This window comes from Sphaeramia orbicularis, chromosome 13, assembly GCF_902148855.1.
Source record: "Sphaeramia orbicularis chromosome 13, fSphaOr1.1, whole genome shotgun sequence".
Lineage (NCBI taxonomy): Eukaryota > Metazoa > Chordata > Actinopteri > Kurtiformes > Apogonidae > Sphaeramia > Sphaeramia orbicularis.
Genome location: NC_043969.1, coordinates 14130102 through 14153540, shown reverse-complemented (window position 1 = coordinate 14153540; position 23439 = coordinate 14130102). Strand labels below are relative to the sequence as shown.

Sequence of the window (23439 nt, the reverse complement as noted above, 5' to 3'; positions counted from 1 at the left end):
ATAAATGTGCATAAACCAATATAAACACATAATAGCTTTTTATCATATGCACTGAACACATCAGCTAATCAGGATTTTTTTCATTTGTTTCCTAATTCATTATATGAAAGTATTTTAAAATTTAGCACATTTAATCTCTGACGCAGTTAATTTCTAAAACTTGTAAACCAGTGTAATACTACTAACAACAATACTACTGCTACTACTACTACTACTACTACTACTACTAATAATAATAATGAACATTTTAAAATATCTTTCAAATGCTCGTGACAGTTGCCCGTATCACATTCTTTTGGGGATATTCCTCCCTAGACAATGTTTATTCTTTTGCTCCATAAAAGTCTTATAAACCTCGAAAGGTAATAATCTGTATCTAAGTGGACTTTTAAAAAGGTGTTAAATGTGTATATACAGTGATGCTGACTCTGCTACATAAAGCAGCATATGTTCATTGAACCTAGCTGCATTGTGTGATATTACGTTACAACAGTCCCTGCATCTTTGCCTGTTTTAATTGAAGCTCATGGAGGCAAAGTACTTTTCATGGTTGATTTATTATATAATGATTTATTATTGACTTTGACAAGTTAAGGTGCAGCAGTAATATTCTGGATATGCTTTAAAATATGGGGTTGCAGAGGAAAGACAGATTGTGAACTCATGAACTGGTCCACCCTGGCTTAAGTCTTGACGTCAAAAATTAGTCTTATGATAGTTTCCATGTCCAACTATTTGTGTTCGACAGGAGGAATTAGCCCAGTGTTGAACCTAATAGGACTGATCATCACACACCTGGGCTCATTATTCCCTTGCACATTTTCTCTTGTTTCTCCTCTTCTTTTCAGTTGTGTGTGTGTGCGTGTGTGTGTGTGTGTGTGTGTGTGTGTGTGTGTGTGTGTGTGTGTACTTGTATATGTCTGTGTGTGGATTTGTGTGTTGCAATGAGGATTAACCTAGTACTTCAGCTGATGCTGATTGGAATGACGTTCAACACACACACAGTACAGCTTTTAACAAGAAGTAGAGACTGGACAATGTGTGTGTGTGTGTGTGTGTGTGTGTGTGAGTGAGTGAGAGTGAGAGAGAGAGAGACATGAAGAAAAAAAGAGGGCATAGTGATTACAATTTAATGTCAGTATGACAGTGACTGTTGTCTCTGGCTCTATGTGAACTAACCTCTTTTATGTCTCTTACAAGATCTCGTCCTCTTTATCCATGCACACACACACACGCACGCACACAATGAGGGCTAAGTCGACTGACTGCATGACTGTACCTGGCACGTTGCCTTTGGCCCAATGAGTTGCAGGTGGCAGTAAATGGGTTAGTTATTACAGGATACAGACAAGCTGGGACTTAACTAACTCTTTCTCAAACTCACAAACAGTTTATGATGTATACTTTTCATCCAGGCATTGTTTTTTACAGTTTACTTTTAATTTATATATCTGTGTTCGTCTCTTATTCCTCTTTGACTCTCGTATAAATATGCATCAAGGAGCCCTGGATTAGGGGCAAGGATCCTTTTCTAAAGCTCCACGTGTGTGTGTGTGTGTGTGTGTGTGTGTGTGTGTGTGTGTGTGTGTGTGTGTGAGAGAGAGAGAGCGAGAGAGTGCATACATGCTAGAGTATGCGTGTTTGTGTCTTAAGCCAGGCAAAGCAGAATACGGCCTCCTGTAAGCCCAGGCATGAGTGATTTGTGTGATTGGGTTTACATCGCGTTGATAGGCGATGCCTTGGACACTAGATGACCAGACGCTCCACGGACAAGGCAAGCTGTCCTGCTAAAAATATCAAGGTAAGACTGCACTGCCTGCCTTTTTACAACCCGTAATTTCATTACAACTACAATGTTCATCTGCACAGATACACAGTTGCTGCTCATTCCAAACTGCTCTCAGTTATAAATCTATATGATCGTTATCTCTGTATGGTAAGTGTGTTTGTGTTTTTGCTGATACAAGGTACTGTTTACATCTGAAGGTGAGGGGTGTGTACTTTCCTCTTGTCGCTCTTGATTTGAGAAGGTTTTATTTTACCACTCAAACAATATAGCTAACTATACTTTTCAGTATATTTCTGGGAGTCTTGACTAGTTTTCAAATCATCTATTAATGCATCCAGTTAGATCATATCATATTATATTGGATTTAACAATTGAATTCTTCATTGTATGAGGTTTCTTCTTACTGAAGTTATTTTCATATTATCTGGCATTCCTCTAGAGGTTAGCTTTCGTGGAGAACACAAAAGGTGGCATAAAGCCACTGTATTTTCAAGAAATCCCACACTAATTAACACAATGTGTTTCTTAAACCTCAAACGCCTACAGGTCATACCACTGATACTTAAAAAAAAAAAACAACAAAAAACTAATTTTTCTATTCCACTGAAGTTTGAAATGGGGCTCCACTAGAAGCCCAGTATTAGTGGCATTAACAGTGACCATCCTGTATTTTAAAAATTGTCACTAAAAAGAAAAATGTGTAGCTATTTACAGCTGTAGCTGTTGGCTGTCCTTCCATATCATTCATTCTAGCTTTCTACTGTATTGTTTTCATTGTCATCTTTAGTGATTATGTCTCAAACTATGATCTCAGACAGTTTTATTTCCTGTCTTACTTCTTAAGGATTGCAGTAGGATTAAAGACGTCTTGGACTTTGTTAAGTAATGATCAGAAATGAAGTGTGTGTCAGTGGATGTTGAATTTTATGGAAGTTCCTGCAGTAATGGGTTTTCAGATTACAACATCATCATACATTGTTTACATTCACTGCAGGTAAAAAGGAAGGTACTGCTGTATATGTTGACAATATTAGTATATGATGTTAATGGTAGTTTCTGCCCATTAGTGTCCTGCTGAACCATTGTCGTCATTCCATAATCTCTCCTTGAGTGTACTGTGGAATGACTGTGTTTTTAGTGGGTGCACGTCAGTGTAGTAATGCTAGAGGCTGCTGCACCATCCAAGGTTTGGTTCTTAGATTATCAGCTTTGTTCATTAGTTTGAAGATGATAAAAGGCATTACATCCCTTCAAACCTCCAATTCAGAAGTTTAACATCAAAAATCAATGCACAGATCTAACTGTAGACAAAGAAAACATCTACAGGGGTTGGACAAAATAATGGAAACACCTTCACCTCAAGATGATAATACCCCAATCCATACAGCTAGAACTGTTAAAGAATGGCATGAGGAACATTCTAATGAAGTTGAGCATCTCGTATGGCCGGCACAGTCCCCAGACCTCAACATTATTGAGCATTTATGGTCAGTTTTAGAGATTCAAGTAAGACGTCGATTTCCACCGCCATCATCTCTAAAAGAGTTGGAGGGTATTCTAACTGAAGAATGGCTTAAAATTCCTTTGGAAACAATTCACAAGTTGTATGAATCAATACCTCGGAGAATTGAGGCTGTAATTGCCGCAAAAGGGGAACCTACACCATATTAAATTATATTTTGTTGATTTTTTAAGGTGTTTCCATTATTTTGTCCAACCCCTGTATATAAGCCATTATGAGACTGGTAAAGGGGATACTTTTAAATATGTGAATTCTATATTGTGTAGAATATCATCTGTATATTTAATGTTTACTTGATTATACATTCAAAGCCTGCAGTGCACACTGTGCACAGTTAACTCCTGATAAAGAAGCATTGTGTCAGTATTTGTAGAGATAAGTTAGGCTAGCTCTTTCTGAATGGAAGTCATTCAGAGCCAGGATTTTTTGGCACCATTATTTAATGGCTGTTGGTTTCTGACTTTCAGCCATAATTGTTGCAAATCACCTTCCTCATTTAGATGATTGACATCATTTACTAGAGTGTTGGCCTATTACAAAGATATCACTGGGGACACATTTAGGAATTTGATCATATCACCAAAATCAAAATTGCTTCATGGCAAAGTCATCTGAATTTTGCTTGTGTCCACTGTATTCTGTTTAAAGCATTTGCACTTAGCTCGCAGATTACATGTTGTAGTCCCACTGGATTACTTGAATTATAATGTCATGTGTATAATCAAGCTCAGTGGTTGTTAGAAGAACTGACAAGGATGAAAAATGTTGCGGCAGTTTTCTTGCAATACATCTTCTTAAAACAGCACAAAATGATTGACCTGAAGTAGAAGAAATAAAGCAGTAGTGTAAGTACATGACTGATTGGAAAAATAGTGACAGTTGAAAGAAACCAACCAACCACACTTTCATATAAATGAAAGTGTGCCTCTGAGATCAGGTCCACATCAGTAGAACAAAAACCACATGCAACAGATCCATTACAAAGTAATTTATTTAGTGAGTTTAGAATATAAAGTAAAGGATGTTAAACTGTTGCTTCTCTATTTTTGTCTTTACTACCCCTGTTTGACCCAGTCTGCTCATGACAACGTGACTGTTGTTTGTACTTTTGGGAGCTGTTTTTGAGTACGTTACAGACAGATTTTACAGTTTTACACAGGAAATGTGGGAAATGTTAATGTAGGCATTAACATTTTCCTCATTTCCTAACTTTGTCCAGCCACAACATGCAAAATGGGCATAAATCTGTACTGGAGGGTAGGTTGCTGTGCATGCCTTGAAAATTTGCCATTGAAAATGTGTTTGCATGTCTACTTATCAGGCAGCCCCTCTGTCTGGGACAGCCAAAAGTGTTTTTCTTTTCTCTTGGGAGTAGTTTCCTCTTAAAGTACTTCAAGTTCCACTGACTAGTTAAGTGTTGTTTGTGCAGATGTGGTGGTGGTCTAGAGGCTTTCAAGCCTGGCTAGAAAGTACTAAATGGTTTTCTCCCCTGATGTCGACTTGCACTGTTTATCTTTCAATTAGGTTGGGCTCAAGTGGACTTGATCGTAGCTCACACGCGTGGGGCACAGTAAAAAACCATGGAGAAAAAAAATTTAGAGCTGTGACATTATTTTGTCAGGGTTTTTGAGGGAGTTTTTCCTCATCTGAACTGAGGATTTAAGGATAGAGGGCCACTCATGCTGTAACAATTGTAATGCCTCTTTAGGCAAACCTGGATTCTGGGCTCAATATATATATTTTAACTTGAATACTGACCACAATTTCCTATGCCTGTTCCATCAAGATCAGCCAAAGTGCAAACGGTCTTATAAAAAATTCTTAAATGACAGATTGTGCATTTTTTCTTAGATGGTATTTAAACAGATTGGAATTTAATTAGATATTAAAATAAAATACATAACCACCATGGCAACATGTACATACATTAGGGTTGTTCTGTGGAAAATATTGACTTTTTCTCTGTTATATTATTTTAAGTCAGAATATGAATTGAGTCAAATCAAGAAAATTAGATTGTCTTTATATTTATATATATGTGTGTCTAATAGAATGGTATTTTCAATTGAACCCACTTTTTTCAACATGAACTTCTGAAGTGACTTTCCTAGTCCAAAAGTATTCTGAAAAACCCAACACGGCATCTAATGCAGGCTCTGATAAACACATTGTTACAGACTGTAGGGTGTTGGGCTGGGTTTAGCAACAGCTACGTTAGAATCACTGGAATGAGGCCAAAAGCTTTACACTGTTAGTTGTTTTAGAGTAAAAAGATCCCCTGAGCCGGCGCCCTCAGAGATCTCATGGGAAACTCATATGAACTGAAGGGGAACTCTACATCTAATGAAATATGGATAAATTAACCGTGCAGCAACTAAGAGATTACTTTAAAACAACTGTAGGTTTGCAGTGCACATGCATTTGAGTTTCTATCGCATGTCTTGTCTGTTTGTTTGTGTAAATGATATATGAGCTGAAGTCAGATTACATCACTGACAGAGCTGCTGATGGCTTCGTTCATGTCTCTCCATAAAAAGTGTATCAATGGTTTTCGCAGAGAAAAAGTGTTTTGGATTTTGTGCAGCGTGATGATTAATGGCTGTTTAACCGCTTTTAAAATGTTACTCAAACAATGAAAAAGTCCCGAATTGCAACAATAACTGGGGAGTGAGCGGTATTGGGTCATAGATGGGATTTGATGAGCACAACCACAGCCTGACACTGCAAATAACATGATGACTGAAGGACTCAGGCACCTGCACGTCAACTGGAAAGAAGAGCGTTTTGTTTTATCGCTGAAGACCTATAACCCATTCTAAACACATAGTATTCAGCTAGTAAATTACGCTTATCTTAATTAAATGCAGGTACCGTGTGGTAAAGACAATTTGCAGCAGGGATCAAAGCAGCTAAAGTCACATTTGTAGAAAACAGGTGTGAGGAGGCAAAATGGTTCAAGCGACAGTAGTGGTAGTCGTAGTAGTAGTAGTATGTGAAAGTAATAACTATGTAGACAAAGATGAAGATAAGGCGTAGTTGAAGGACTCCAGCAGTGCTTTATCCACTGTTTGAGTGTGTTTGTGTGACCTTGACACAGACCTACTCAAGGGCAGGACTTCCCCTATCTATACTGTTGTTGTGTGCATTATGAGCTCTAATAAAGGTTTTCAACTTTATCACTAAAGTACATTACTGCTGTTTGTAATATGTTTTTGTATATCCAACTAAACTTTGAAGTCGTCCTTACTGTGCTTGAATAATTTTCTCTAATATCTTACGTCCATGTGCATGTATCCATCTCTGCATACTGTAAGTCTGCACGGCTGTACATCTCTGAACGCGACATGTGTGTAAGTGTGTGTGTGTGTGTGTGTGTGTGTGTGTGTGTGTGTGGCTGCAAGTCGGTGAGAGAGGGACAACAAGGGAGGGAGAGGGAGAGAGAGAGAGAGAGAAATGAGAGAGGTTTGAGAGCTCAATGGGCAAACACTGTCCTGATGTACTAGTGCACGCTGTTTCTCTGGCAAGTTTTTACAATACCACAGGATTCTTTAAGTTTTGTCTAGAGGTTGGTCCAGCCGCTGCTTGTCTACGTTGTAGTCAACTCAAGTTTTATTTGTCTCTTTTGCTATCTTCAAAGGTAATGTACGAGATTCTTTTGAGTTGGTGTAAAATATGATTGTTTACTGTGCATTTACAGCGTTCTCTGAAGTTTAAGTGGAGTTGGAGGTAAGCGATGGCTGAAATGAGCGTCTATATTTCTAATTTTGCAGGGTTTTTAATGGCTTATGTGTGGCTTTTTTTATCACATGCCCTCTTTCATTCTATCTTTTGCCGCAATCTTTTAGCTATCGCCATAATCTTGTTTTCATTATTCAATTTCACTGTGAAAGGTAGAAGATAAGAAAATGTTACCAAAAGCTGAATTTTTCTCAGAAAGGTGCATTTAATAAAACGGTATCTCTTTGTTCTGTTGGTTTTTAAATAAGCAGACTCAAAAATTCTAGTTTTAAAACTTTTAATCTGATTTTCATCTGTCATTTTTTAAAATTCATCTGTACATGTTGTATATGTTAGAATTTAATCAAGGTGTTCGTCAGAGTTTTTCATACATTTCTGTTAACAGGGACTGTAACAACAAATACGTAATTCGCATTTAACATTTTTTCCTAGCCTGTTTTTCTAAGGTGAATTTGTGTTGATTCAATTTCTGTCTCTTGTTCCTTAATAAGAATCACTATAATCATGTATTTTTGATTAAATTCAGACTGCTATTAAGTCTGTTTTGTCTAAAACAAAAGGTCTTTACTTCTGTCAGACTAATGGATGTTTATGTGGAAATGAAGTTCATCCTGTGATTGCTTTCAAACATAATTGAGTTGCTTGAGAGAAAATTGTTTGAATTGGATGGTTGGGCTGTGTTTCACTTCCCCAGACCAGGTACATGTCTTTGTTGCGTGAGAGTTGTTAGTGTGTTTTGAGGAGTGACAGTCCTTCTTAATTACCATTACGACATTCTGTGTTAATTGAGTCTTCCTACTTACTTTCTGGTATTTTCTACTGAATGAGGTAATAATATAAACAATTTAATCTATGTTTCACTAGCTCTCTGAATACATCACAGCACTAGTAACATGGTATTTGGTAACTTGTGAAATTTCTAGAGGATAAAACACTGTTTTTGAAAGCTATATTGTATCTGTACTTTTTACTTAAAAGTAGCACAAAGTATGTGTGTTATGATATATTTAAGGTTTAAGCCTGTTTTTTTTGTGTGAATGCAGCTCATTGACTTATTACGCAGTCTATTAAAATACAAAAGTAGGCTCTTAGAAATGCAGAGATTTTATGCAGTGTAGTTTCAAATGCACTAATAAAACTTAAAAATGTCATGAATTCTGCAGTTTTAAGCAAGTGAATTTGAAACAGAAGTATTGAAAACATATGATTTAATTACTTTCTCTCAGTGAATTCAAATGAATATGGACATGTTTGGTGGTTCTTAGTTTACGTTTGTTTTTGCAAAAGAAACATGTAAAAAAAAAAATGATATACTAATTTATTGTTTGTTTGTTTTTTGTTTTTTGTCAACCATTATTTGTGTCCATTTGTTAGAATTAAAATACCCAAAAATAGACATGTAGAAAACTACCTTACAGTTTTTGCTCTCCGTATTCCATAAAATAGGATATTTTGTTTTTATATTTTTAACAGGATGATCACACTTACCTTCCTCATCAGGTGTTATGTCTTTCTTTCTTCAATAAAGTAACTAGTGTTTGTATAAATTCCTTCATTTTTCATCATTTACACACCTCTGATCAGATAAAAATGAGAATAAAATGAGAAACATGAGGAAAGGCTATTTATATTTTTTGTGACTTAAGTATATTTCACATGCTTGTGTTTTCCCTCATTTAAATGTGGTTCTTCATCCTGATCCTGGAGCTAAACTTTCCTCTGTAAGTGTTTTACTTCACTCAGAGCATCAGAGAGTAACCGACTTGCTTGTTTACTCTTTGTTTCAGTTTGTTCCATCACTGAGTGTCTCAGAGGACGATCCGTTTGTGGAGAAGATCCAAGATTCTTGTAACTGTTGTGGTGGCCACATCCTGCTTGAACACATCTCTCTCTCCTCAAATACCCTCCTGTCTGCCTTCACCCCTTCTTACTCAACACATTGTACAAATTTCAGTCCTCTCCCACATACACAAACCATCTTTTGTCCTGGCTCTGCTGTCTTCTTTTAGCAGCGCTCTTTTGTTCCCTTTACCCTCACCTGTCCAACAAGGACGTAGCTGTGATTTTGCTAATTTAGTCCTCTGCCCTCACAGTACCATTCCCTGACTGTCCTCACCCCTCTGTTCCCCTGATGGGCACCGCATCAGACAGCAGTGCCACATTCCCTTCATCATTCCTGAGATCCTCTCTCCACCCCTAACCACCTCGCTAACGCCAACACCAACACGACCCAATGGAGACAAAAGATATGATGATGACGAGCATGTTGACCAAGGACAAAGGGGAGAATGAGGGAGAAAGAGACAAAGAGAGAGAGGACGCGGGGGGAGAGGAGGAGGAGACGCAGCAAGAAAATGGTAGACTGATGCTGGCTGATGGTGTTGGCCAGAGAGGACCAAAGAGTCTGACCTCCAGCTCTGGCCAGCAGGTATCTAATGGCTTCACCACATCTACCCCTCAGAGCCCTCGGGAGGGGCCGGGGACGGCAGCCTCCTCAGGGGGAACGGCTTCTGGAAATGGGTCCTCCATGCCACTGGGAGGCCTCAGGACTCTTGTGGTCCAGCAAACGAGCTTGGACAGGCCCCGAGAAACCTGGAGCAAGAAGATGGACTTCTTGCTGTCTGTGATTGGCTACGCTGTGGATTTGGGGAACGTCTGGCGCTTTCCCTACATCTGCTACCAGAATGGAGGAGGTGAGGAGGCAAAAGATGTTTGGAGAGAAGGCAAATGGAGATGAAGGTGTTTGAGTAAACAGGATTTTAAGGATTACTAGGAGAAAACACACTTTAATGTTTTGCACACCACAATATACTTTCATTCTTAACATTTTTAATGTTTTAGAAAATACAATCTAAATAAAGTCACTCACCACTCTGAAATTCATTATTAGAAATGGGGCAAGGTTTGAGATCACTGTTTATCTGGTGCTTTATATAATTTTTGCTGCATTCAGATAACTCAAAATAAAATCAGTAGGGCTCTATCAGCAATTCTACACTTTAACATACATAGTTGTATAATTGAATAGTGTTTAATTTAGCTCATTTCATGCACAATCTAAGGTTCAAAAGGGTTGGGATATGTATTCACGAAGTGTATGTAGTCTTCTTGTGATCTGTTACTACACAATCTTCACCTAGCAGCAAACAGGGCCTCCCTTTCCAGTTTTATTGAATTTGCAATAATAAAATCTTTGCAATTTCCTGTGTTCTGTGTGTGTCTCACAGAGCGGGGTAGAGATGGGGACTGGGAGACACTTGATAGAGGCAACAGTATTAATTGTGGTTTTTATGAGAACGCCTTGAGTTTCTTTCTCCTTACTTAATAACCTGTCTCCCAGGCAGCTGCTCAATCAACTCTTATCTTTGCTTTCATGTCACAAAGACACACGAGCATGCATGTACACATCGACCCGCCTGCATACACAAATGCACATGTGCACATAAAAGAAGTGTATAATCAGATAGTTAGAAAGAAAAAGAGAAAGCTGTTATCAAACTCTGCACATTAGGCTGAAGAGTTCTGCCATTCTGCTGCTTTATGTTTGCCCTTTAATAGTCATTACTTTTAAGTATTGGAGCAAAAATGGGCTTGAATTTGCTCTTTTCTCACTTGGCAAAACTTTATCTAAAACTGGAGTAGCCCTCATTTTTCATAGTAGGATTTGGGAGAAAAAAAAAAATTTTCCACAGATTATCCTGGATAGATTGGTATGATATGATTGTCACTTGAATAATATGGTATATAAAATATTCAATGACTTTTTAATGACTGTTTTTTAGAATTTTTCTGCCGATTTTGATTTAAGAGGCATACTGCAATTACAGATGGACTGGGAGAGGAGTAGAGTCTCTCATGGGTGCACTTGCCTTTTTACTCATCCATAACTCTTTCTTTGTTCCAGTTATTCATCTCACTTTTCCATCTTATTCTTCACAAATCCATCTCCAGATTTTTTCCTCTGTCCGTCATAACTTGATTTGTCGTCACCTGTTTCTCATCCCTCTGTTTTCTCCAGGTGCATTTCTGCTGCCCTACCTGTTGATGGCAGTGTTTGGAGGGGTGCCTCTCTTCTACATGGAGCTGGCTCTTGGTCAATTCCACCGCAGTGGCTGCATCTCCATCTGGAAACACATCTGCCCCATCTTCAAAGGTAACAGGAGGAGTGGACAGAGAACAGAACAGATGGATAAATTACTTTGTGGCAATAGCTTGGCTTTAAAGAAAAAAAAACCCAAAACATGACAATATTTTATAAATTGGTGCGAAGAGAACAAAACAGAGAGACACTGTCACGCCATTTGTCAGCTCATACGAGTGACAGCCTGAGAGACGGCTCACTTAACCTCTGTGTGCCCCTGAATGCAGTTCCTTTTGAAGAGCAAACTTAGCTTCTTGTCCATCTAGTGAGATGTGCGGACTCTCTGTAATGGAAATTGTCGCATTTCCGTGCCAAATGCCAGATTCTCAGAGATGTGATCATATGTAAATCGTTGAAATGTCACCTACTTACCCAGTGGAACCTTGAATTAGCTTGAAACACCACTGATCTCCCTGCAAGATCTTGACATTGACTGACAGAGAAAATGTGGTTTATAGTCAAGGTTTTAGTTTCTTCTTTTAGAAACTGATGCAAAACCATATTCCACTTGGAGTAATGTCAGTGTTTTTCTTTTTCAAAGAAATAAATTCTTCAAATCACGTTCACTTTGCCTTTGCTGAAAAATCACACATTTTTGAAAACGCAAGTATTAGACAAATTCAGCTGCTTGATGAGAGATTTTGTCATCATTTCAGAAGTACATTTTCTGGATGTTATTTAGTTGCATGACTCCCACATCTGCAACTGAATGTGAAAAAACTCCACGCTTGTGTTTTTTTGAATGTTATACACATTTGATCTGGTTAGTTTTGCCTTCACACAGGGAACAGACGACAATGTCCTGTCACCATCCTCTTCATGGTGTATATCTGATGTCAGTAGTTGTTAATTCTTTCTTCCTTCTTTCATCATCTGATTGTTTCCTGTATCCTGTAACATTGATCTATAACCAAAGTACCTTCAGAACAAATCTTGTGAAGCTTTACAGAATTTGTTCTCTAATGAGGAAAAATCAAGTCAGACGTGTTGGTTGGCTGCACAGTACAGTCTTAGGTCAAAATGAGAAATTCTATAAATTATTAAGACAATGGGTTTTGCTAAAAAGGAAAGTTTGTCTTAGAGCTACCAGATCTACTTCAAAACACTGTTTGCACATAACAATACATTCACTTTTCTGATTCCTTCTAGTGTAAGATTTTATAAAAATATTATATACAAGTACATAAAGCTATACATTTGCTAACATTTATTATCGGTATATCTTGAAAACATTAGCCAACCAGCACTTTTGTCTGTTGATTTCCAATACATCTCATCAAAGTATGAAAGATTAACACATTTTTTTTCTTTGAAGCAGATCATTTTCTAAAAAATTCTGGACAAATGTAATTGGTAAAACTGAAAAATTAAGCTCAATGTTTCATTCATTCATTCATTTATTTATTTTGGGCAGAAGAAAAAATCAAACATCTTTGTGTACAAGGAACTAATGGCAGAGCAAATACATTAGAGAAACAAAGGTGATCAAGACAAAATAGCAATTGCCATGTACAGTAGTAATAACAAAATAAATTCAATATGTATTGCTCAAAAAGGAGTGGAAAGAAGAAAACCTATTAAATCCCACCCTCATGTCACATTCATTAAACATTACACATTACTTTTCCTTCCTTAATGATATAATAACATCTGTTTAGAGTCCTAATAATGTAAATAACAGACATGGAGTTTGATCTGACTGCAGCTGCCTGTTTGGAAATGTCAAAGCAGCCTTAAAATTGAATTGAGAGGATCACTGGATATTCAGTATCATTAAATTGATAGTAAAATGCCATAGATGAAAAGGTAATAATATAAGTGGTGCTCAGTGTTGTCCAGTTGTTCATTCTAAATGTATTTTCTTTCTTCCTCTTTAAACTTTGTGAAGCTCTAATGTCTTTGTCTTTTCTCCCCCAATGATATCCTCCACCACTCTTTCAGGGATAGGTTTTGCCATCTGCATCATTGCCCTCTACATAGCATTTTACTACAACACCATCATGGCATGGGCCTTGTACTACCTGTTATCGTCATTTCGGCCCACTCTGCCGTGGACCACCTGCACCAACGAATGGAACACAGCCAACTGTAACCGCTACATGTCCACCGACCACAACGTGTCATGGTCCAACTCCTCTACCTCTCCCGCTGAGGAGTTCTATACGTAAGTGCATGTAAGTTGGATGTAGTGACGTAGGGCCAAGTGAAGGGAGGACGATGACCACAGGGACTAATTACAGGGTTGGATGAGATGTTTAAGAACGTGTCTACAAAAGTTACTGACATCACTTACTGTATAGATATTATAGGTAGAAGTTCAAGAGTGTTTATTGAGAAAATCCTCTTTATTTTGCTCCTGCTATGTCATGTGCATAAGAGATCCAGGAATCATAGAGGAGCAACATGAAAATCAGAAATCAGCAGAACTTAGTCTTTCTTATTCTTGAATGTTTCCCAACTCTCAAGTCCACTGGCTCAGTCTTATCAGCCGCTCAATAGACTATTTCTGTTTGTGCACTGAGACAGATTCAGGGTTTATCCAGAGTTGACTTTTCCTTGTACAGGTTTAAATGTAACAAATTCCGCAACTCAGTCTGGCGCCAGAATTTCCTGTTTTCGACATAAATCATGACTCTGTTTTATCGTCTGAGCTCTGTGTGCTTAACCTATGACCATATGTTAAGCTCACTGTTCGTTACTTTCTACTTTTTCGTCCTGTACTGCTCCTTTACTCTGACTTGTGTAAACTATGTTTGATGTAAATGTGGTATTAAATCATTCATATCCCTTTTTTTTCCCCACCATTATTTATCACTATCTCTATCTTTTTGCTGTGTTTTGGCAGGAGTTTAGTCTCTATCCCTTTTATACTGTACAAGAATAAAGACACCCATATGTTTTTTCCATCTATTATGTTTCTTGCCCCGTCTCACCTTCCTCTCACCCTCTTACCTTACTTTTATTCTGTCCTCCTAATTTCACAATATAACTCTTCTATTGCCTAATGAGTCTCCTAACTTTCTCCTACCTTTTCTGTCACTTCTTTTTATTATTTCAAACCTCCTTCTTCCTTCCCTTACAAGCTGATAGCACTCTCTGTATCCAACTGTCTTCACTTGTTTGCAGTGTTTTATTTGTATTTTATCCAGTTAAACCATTGTCTAGTTTCTGTCTCACCCTCTGAATCCCTTTCGACCTCACTTCCAACCCCGTCTTCCCTTCAGTCGCCAGGTGTTGCAGGTCCACCTCTCCCCAGGTCTGCACCAGCTGGGCTCTGTCAGCTGGCAGTTGGCCCTCTGCCTGCTCTTCATCTTCACCGTCGTCTACTTCAGCATCTGGAAGGGAGTCAAGACGTCTGGAAAGGTGAGTGATGGGGCGCCCGCATTGGCTGATAGGATGGATGGATGGATGGATGGATGGATGGATGGATGGATCACCCTTGTTATCATTTGTTCAACCTTTAGACTGATATAAGAGTTTCTGTCATTCCCATCACCACAGCTACAAATGTTCTCTTTTTAGTTTTAAAAAATTCTGTAATTAATTCCATTATTTTCCACTTTTTGTCAACATTATGCCTCTGTAGAGAATGAGAACCCTAATCTAGACAATAACATCAACATTCTAAAACCCCCTAAATAATAACTTTTTCATGTATAATAGTCTTCATCATATCTGTAATCGTTGATATTTCATTTTCGTTAGGATGTTAAAATTGTTTGTTTAGGGTCACAGACATTCCCACAGTTCATCTGGTGGGGACATCTATACCCTATTTTTATGGTAATCTAGTCTAAATCACTCAAATCATCAACTATCAACCTCACAGTAGTGCAAGAGGTTCACAAGGTGCAGATCATGTATTAGCCCAAGTGAGTGTAAATATAAATGTTATTAATTATTAGTAGATATCAGCCACTATCAACAGCTACATGTAAAAATTAGTTCAACACACAACTCAATCATTGTGTTTCTTTCTCGCTTTGCATCAGGTGGTTTGGGTCACAGCTACTTTTCCATATCTGGTCCTCGTGGTGTTGCTCATCCGTGGAGCCACTCTGCCCGGAGCCTGGAGGGGCGTGGTCTTCTATCTCAAACCTGATTGGGACAAACTGCTGAGTACTACAGTGAGCGAAACTAGCGTTATATTATATATATTGTCTTGGGTTAATAACTTTTTCTGACCTAGCACTTTTTTTTTTGGTAATTTTCCCGTCATTTTCTATCATCAACATCCTACAAGGTGTGGATCGATGCAGCAGCTCAGATCTTCTTCTCTCTGGGACCAGGGTTTGGCGTACTCCTCGCCTTCGCCAGCTACAACCCATTTCACAACAACTGTTACAAGTGAGAAATGTCCCAATAGTATTTATTACTTACTACTGTGTATTTTGAAATGCTCTTGGATGTAACTGATGCAGTAAAGACAAATAATCTCCCGGCCTCTGAAAATGTTTTTCTTTCTCCTTCTCAGAGATGCGTTGGTCACTAGCTCTGTGAACTGTCTGACCAGCTTTCTCTCCGGTTTTGTCATCTTTACTGTACTGGGTTACATGGCAGAAATGAGGCAGCAGAATGTGGATGATGTGGCCAAGGATGCCGGTACGACACAGCTACCAGTCACACTGTTAATCTCACTGACTGTTTTCACATAATGTAGGAAAATTAAAGGTTAAAGTGAGCAGCTGCTGAAGAGTGCTTTAACCTAAATGTCTATGGACGTCTACAGTTTGTAAGGATGAATTCAACATGGCCGTCCTGACTCTCAAGCTTCCTCTTGTCTGTTTCAGGTCCCAGTCTGCTGTTCATCATTTATGCAGAAGCCATAGCAAACATGCCAGCTGCCACCTTCTTTGCCATCATCTTCTTCCTTATGATCATCATGTTGGGTCTGGATAGCACAGTTAGTACAATCTTTACTGTATCAAAGTTAAGTCAGTGTTATGTTTGCTTAGTACTGTTTTTCTCCCCGCTCTTTCTAATCCACCTAATTCTGTTGCTCGGTGCCCAGCTCCTGTGTACTCTCAGATCTAGACAGAGAGGTTTCATATTTGCCTTGTACTGCAGACAAACGCCTAGTTCTCTTTGACTTGTATTTACCTGCTGCACTCATTGCTTCATAGAGGTGTTGGATATTATTTGTCCTCAATGTTCCATTTTGAATAACAGTCAAGGAAAACAATGTAATAGGACTTTGATATCACTGTTGTACGGCGATCTTGTCTCCATAAGCCTGTGTTTATCTGGTCTGAGGCAGCCAGCTGGAGAGAACCGTAGAGCTCTTATCACCTACTGATAATCAGCGTAGAATCAGCATTGGTGTTGCTATGCTCCTTGATTTTATGACTGAGGATATTACTGCAAGCTTGTCATTGTACGCGGATTCGTGTTGGATCAGCTTAACATTTTTTTTTTTTTTCCTCTTTATTTTTTTGCCATTCGGTGAAGGTTTTGATACACAAGGCAGATGTTAATGTGTTATTTTTATCACTGTTGCATTGCCAAAAGAGTGTCATACAACTATGGGCTTGCTTAGATCGAACTGCTGATTAACAACTATGTTATGACACTAATAGTAACATTTAACTCATTATCTGAGAAATCATTTAAACAATTTATATTCAGTTTGTCTTTCCTGCCTCAACTTCCAACTACCATCTATTTTATGCATAATTTAACCAGTTCTTCTTTGTTGCTTATTTTTGTCTCCCTCCCAACTTCTGTGCCCTTATCTTTCCAGTTCGCAGGGTTGGAGGGTGTGATCACAGCTATGCTAGATGAGTTCCCTCATATCCTGGTTAAGAGACGGGAGTGGTTTGTCTTTGGTCTGGTCTGTGTCTGCTACCTTGGGGCTCTCTCCACTCTCACATATGTAAGTTATACAAACAGCATCTGTTTATTTAACAAGCTTATTTTCCTCCAGTTTCCATTCAAATACATGATAATCTATTTAGATGTTACTGTAGTATTTTTAGGATCACAGTTAACCATTAGTTGAAATCCAATTAGAGCAATTTCAAGAATCTGTTTATCTCCCCGCCTCTTTTTTTTTTTAGGAAGTTAGTGATCAGCATGCATCTGTGGTCCATTCAGAACTCAAACATATTAACCTCATTATTTTTCCCAGACCATCTCTTTATTCTCAGATGATTTGTAAATCACTTTTGAGGAATTCTTCTTTTCTCTTGTCTTGTTTCCTGTGTCAGGGAGGAGCATTTGTCGTGAAGCTCTTTGAGGAATACGCGACAGGCCCTGCGGTCATCACTGTGGTCCTGCTTGAAGTCATCGCTGTTTCCTGGTTCTACGGTGAGTTGAGTTTAACCCATAAAGACCCAGTGTTACATTTGTGGCAGTCCCAAATGAGTTTTTCTCTATCTTTAATCACTCTTAAGCAATTTATCACCATTTATTATAATATTATCCTCTGAATGTTGTATTTTTTTTTTCCTGAAAATAATGTATTTTCCTACATTTAATACACTGATCATGTAGATGTTCATTAAAGCTCTGATTAAAGTTGAGGGTTATATATCAGAAACAGAAAAAAATGAAGAAAAAGTGAGTTTTTCAACAAAATATATCATCAACTGTACGTAAACCAAGTGTCCACTGTCATCTATGAAACTCCATGGGTTTTACTGATGACAGTGTTTCCACGTTCACTACGGAACCTCTGAACGTCCAAATGGATCATTTCTGATGACCATAAAAAGACGACAAACTGCATTTTACACCAATTATTTACATGTATTGGTAGGATTAATGGATCAACAGGTATTAAACATTTATATCATTAGATGGTTTGGGTCGATGGTAGATGTTTGGGTCTTTATGGGTTAATTCCACACACAAGCTTCCTTTTTTTTTTTTTTTTTTTCAAATCTCCAGTTAAATCCTGACATTGTATTGACTGTCTTTGTGTGTGCATTCCAGGTACCAACCGTTTCTGTAACGACATCCAGGTCATGCTTGGTTTCTACCCGGGTTGCTTCTGGAGGGTCTGCTGGGTGGCCATCTGCCCCTGCTTCCTGTTGGTGAGGCTCATGTGCAGTATTTACACACACCGTCGTTCATACAAGTTGTTGGAAATGCTTGAAAGAGCAACTGAAAAACCACTTGAAGATAAAAACGTACAGATAAAGTAGGTAGCTATCCAGGTATCACATCTAATTTAATGTTTTTCTCCCCTATTCCTTTCCAGTTCATCATCATCAGTTTCCTGGCCTTCCCTCCGGAGGTCAAGTTGTTTCACTACCAGTACCCGCAGTGGACCACCGTGTTGGGCTACTGCATCGGGGTGTCCTCATTCGTCTGTGTGCCTGCTTACATGATCTACCACCTGCTCAATGCAAAGGGCACATTCAGACAGGTTCCGTGTTTACATTCCATCTCTTTACTTCCTCACAATCAGTCTTTCTGTCTCTTCAGTGAGTTGCACAGTTGGTCAGTATATTTTACTCAGATCCCACTCAGTCCTTTTTATCTATATCCTCTTTTGGCCTTTCTGGTCTCTCATTGACTCTTCTCCAACAACAGGGATTGCCTCAGCTCCATTCCTGTCCTCCCACTGTCTCCCATGCAGTGTCAGGGACTAACCTTTCCTTCAGGATCAAAGGAGCAAGGAGGTGGCACAAGCCAGAGATTAGGAAAAAAAACAAAACATGATGTCTTCCAGAACACATCAATCTGTCATGTACACATGGCTAATACACACTCACAACACCCAAATGTACACAGTCTACTTATCTAGATCACTCAGTCAAACCAAAACACAACACACCTCCACATGTGGTGTGTCACTTCAGATATTTGGAGATTAAGTACCCTTTATCTAAAACTAAAGTAGTCCAATCTTACTCTAGGGTGTCAAAAAAGACTGGCTGGCAAATATGAGTAGCGAGTCATTTTTCATCTGGGTATTCTGCTCCCCGTCATTATTACAATCTAAATCTTGTGTTAGAGTTGACAGAGGGGAGGAGGACATCAAAGACGCTGGTAGACAGAGTGTCTTTGGCCGATGTCCAGTATAGACTCTGCTGTCAGTGGGCACAGTGACACTGGCATACTTTGTCAACACATGGAAGTTGTTTTTGTGTTCAGCATTCATGAAATTCAATGGTGTCAGCTGCAGCACAATCACATCAAAGTCTCATCTGTAACACTTCTTTGTTAAACTTCATAAGGATGATTGTTTTTCGAAGGCGTCACTTCTGTTTCTCTTTCTATAACAGGTTTGTTGAAGACCAGATTAACCCATAAAAACCCAGTCAGTGCTATTTTTGTGGCACTTCCCACATGATTTTTTCTTCTATATTTAGCCTTTTTAAAGTGATTTATCACCATTTATTATAATATTATCCTCTGTATTTTGCATTTTTCAGTGTAAATCGTGTTCTTTCCTATGTTTAATTCACTGATCATGTAGATGGTCATGAAAACTCAGAGCAAATTCAAAGGTTATTATAACAGAAATAGAAAAAGGCTTAAGAAATAGTGACTTTTTCAGCAAAGATATCCATAATTGAATGTAAAAACAAGTGCCTCCATCCACTGTCATTTGTCAAACTCCATGGGTTTTACTGTTGAATCAGTGTTGTAGAAGGTGACGGTGTTTCCACATTCACTACGGAGCCTCTAAACATCCACATGGGTCATATCTGATGACCATGAAAAGACGACAAACTGCATTTTATACCAATTATTTGTATGTCTATTATTTACATAAGGTGACCATGACCACATGACCACGCCGTGAGAATACATTTTAATGTTTAAAGCAAGTGCCTTGGAGTTTTCTTCCTGTTTGTCATCTACTTTAAGAATCCCTTTTACCAAAGAGCACCTCAAACAAACTTTTTTTTGGGTCCTACAAGCATTCCTTCCCATGTTTTTTTTTGCATTTTAGACCAATTATTTACATGTATTGATAGGATTAGTGGATCAACAGGTATTAAACAGTTTATATCAGTGGATGGTTTTGATCACCTTTGGATGTTTGGGTCTTTGTGGGTTAATAAAATGTAGTGGAATGTAAATTCAAGGTTAATTTAGCATTGTATGCACAAGTTTCCAGTCAATATGGTGCATTTACACATCATTTACAGGGTGGGGAAGCAAAATTTACAATGAGCATTTAGTTGTTTTTTCTCAGCAGGCACTACGTCAGTTGTTTTGAAACCAAAAATATATTGATGTCATAATCATACCTAACACTATTATCTATACCTTTTCAGAAACTTTTGCCCATATGAGTAATCAGGAAAGCAAACGTCAGAGTGTATGATTTGCTGAATGCACTCGTCACACCAAAGGAGATTTCAAAAATAGTTGGAGTGTCCACAAAGACTGTTTATAATGTAAAGAAGAGAATGACTATGAGCAAAACTATTACGAGAAAGTCTGGAAGATACTATTAAAGAAGAATGGGAGAAGTTGTCACCCGAATATTTGAGGAACACTTGCGCAAGTTTCAGGAAGCGTGTGAAGGGAGTTATTGAGAAAGAAGGAGGACACATAGAATAAAAACATTTTCTATTATGCAAATTTTCTTGTGGCAAATAAATTCTCAAGACTTTCAATAAACTAATTGGTCATACACTGTCTTTCGATCCCTGCCTCAAAGTATTGTAAATTTTGCTTCCCCACCCTGTATGATCAGAGGAAAATTTATAGATAGAATAGCAAAAGTGCAAACAGGTCAAGTATAAATGTATGTGACTTATTTCTCTCTCTCACCCTTCCTCTCTGTCTGCTTCTACATTCACAGCGTCTGTTGAAGAGTATCACTCCAGAGCCCAGCAGTGAACATCACAGGGACTTCATTGTGACCAATGCAGTCTGACCAAATCCGGACCCACACAAAGGTGCCACTCTAGCTACCTAGAGAGCCCTCTTCTGGACAAACTGCAAAACTACAGGACAAGGGGGCTATCTTTCACCGGCTTTGCCTCTTTTCATACATCCCACCCATATCCGGAATTAGAAGTGGTTTTATTTAGTTTGATGTAGATCTGTTTGGTTCTTTCTGCTGAGTTCTCCAATGTTATAATCCAGAGTCCAATCACCACACACTTTTCCACTCAGCGTAAACTTTCACTTTAGGTTTTAGAGCCACAACAACATTTAGGATTTTACGGTTATATAAAATGCGATAAAGTTTTTGTTCATCTGCTCAAGGCGTACATACTGTTAAAGCACTACATGATGTCAGTAGACTTACATTAGTAATGTCCATTCCACGCTCACTGTCTATGGTTGTATTTTTATACAATGCTGTTAAGTTATGCATTTGAATATGTAGCAAAATTCAGGTATCTTTTTACATCTGTTACTGAAGCCAAATATATAATGTTTTACTCTGTTTTACTCATATTTTTTTAATGATGTTTCAATATTGTAGTTGGCGTAATGTGTTGACTGTCAGCCTTTGTTTTTGGTTTTGTTTTTGGTGGACAAAAAGATGGATTTACTTTGAGTTCTCTACACTGTGAAACACTATCTAGTAGTGATACAAATGTGTATGACTGAGTGTGTGAAACTGTTAAACATGGATCACAGACAGAACCAACTTTGCGTTTTCATCACATAACTGCAATATGGGACACGTATGTATTTTGTAGATTACTATTGCTGTAATTTTGACTTTCTTCACTGTATCTTGTGATATAATCCTTGTTTAATCCCAGTCAAACTGCATAACTGTCAGTAATAGAAACCAAATATGGATCAGAGCTAATAACACCATCACTGTTCTAGTCTGAAAATCAACATCACTGCTTTACTTTCTACCAAAAATAAGTGTGTTTGTGTGTACGCGCATGTGCCTATGTGTGTGATCCAACTGTGTGTGTGTGTGTGTGTGTGTGAGTGTGAGTGTGTAGGAGCAGGAGTTAAAATATGGCGAGTACTGTACATCTACATGTGTATTTACTAGTCAGTATGGTATTGGTGTAATCTATTTTGTGAATACCTGTCTCCTTCCTCCATGGACGTGTGAATAAGTGAGTGTCTCGTGCGAGTGTGTGCACTTTGGGTAGTGTGTCGGTGCACGTAGGAGTGTCGGTATGCTTGGCTGTGCAGGGTTGGATGTGTTCACCCCTTTTACGTGTGCATGCTGTGACGTGTGAATACTGTACGTTAACTGTGTGTCTGTATTGTAATCTCCTGGTGTCTTGTTAACTGCCAAAATATCTTATGAAGGAAGTACATTCCCCTTTTGCCTCACACTCCCTCTCTCTCTCGTACCTCTGAAGCTTATGTAAAATCTATGTATGTCAAAAAAAAAAGACTGTATTGAAGAATACACCTGTATAGAATAAAGATATATATATAAATATATGGGAAATAACAGATAATAATAAAGATATATGGAAGTAAATCAAAACATTTTGTGTCATTTCTTTATCTTACCAGTCCACAAAACATAATTCAACTTTTTTTTTTTTTTTCACTGTTATCATATTTATCCAGGGTCCTTATATTCAATATTACAACATGTAAAGTTAAATTCCTTAATATTTTGGATGGATCTACTTTAAAACAGTAGAATATGATTATTTATCTGTGTATTATTGATATATTCGGTGTCAGCATGGTACCTCCCTGTGCAACTACATTATTTTCATAATACAGCGTATTTTTTACTCATTTCAGTATATTAATGTTGACACAAGAGAAAACAATGGAGCTGGTCTGCCAAGTCTTGCAGAATCAGATAAGAAAAAAGAGATGAAAATATTAATAATTTAGATTTTTAATATTATAAAATCCAAAAGAGCATATAAAGTCCCGTAGCTTTGTTATTAACTAAATAATAAACCTCCTGCTCTGACATTTTCAATCTGGAACATAATGATAAAAATAAATATATCCGCTGATACTGATATTTAATGTTCTGCTTCATAACTGAACTGACTTAAAGGTAGACCGACCACAGTGGGTTGTAAGTTACCAAGATGATCAAAAAGCAAATTATCTGAACCTTGATGAACCTTTCCAGACATTGAAACTGTTAGAAGACTATCTTTGTTTTTCTGTCAACCTGTGTGTGTGTGTGTGTGTGTGTGTGTGTTTACTGTATGCATGCATCATAGTGCCTTTTCAACGCAGATTAATCCTGAAATCTGCAATCAGCAGCTTAAACAAACATTGAGGCGTTCACATGCAAACACACGAGATGAGGGGAGGAAAGAAGGAGACTGGAGTGTTTAATGTGTTTGAGGTTAGATGGTTTTCAACTCATTCGCCCTG

The 23439-nt window shown here is 38.1% G+C and overlaps 1 protein-coding gene across 2 annotated transcripts; it reads left to right on the top strand.

The window, feature by feature from the left end:
- The first annotated feature begins 1298 nt into the window (after positions 1-1298).
- slc6a4a (solute carrier family 6 member 4a) lies at positions 1299-22517 on the top strand. 2 transcript variants are annotated; one of them, XM_030153050.1, is made up of 14 exons: positions 1299-1801; positions 8837-9742; positions 11068-11202; positions 13132-13354; positions 14415-14553; positions 15183-15317; positions 15434-15537; positions 15665-15792; positions 15981-16093; positions 16931-17062; positions 17397-17496; positions 18124-18224; positions 18392-18559; positions 20957-22517. In XM_030153050.1, exons 2-14 carry the CDS (start codon positions 9283-9285, stop codon positions 21029-21031), a joined length of 2013 nt encoding a protein of 670 aa, XP_030008910.1. In that variant the 5' UTR covers positions 1299-1801; positions 8837-9282; the 3' UTR covers positions 21032-22517. The 2 variants fall into 2 exon arrangements, with proteins under 2 accessions (XP_030008910.1, XP_030008911.1); XM_030153051.1 differs by lacking the exon at positions 1299-1801 and adding an exon at positions 6783-6948.
- Positions 22518-23439: the final 922 nt, after the last annotated feature.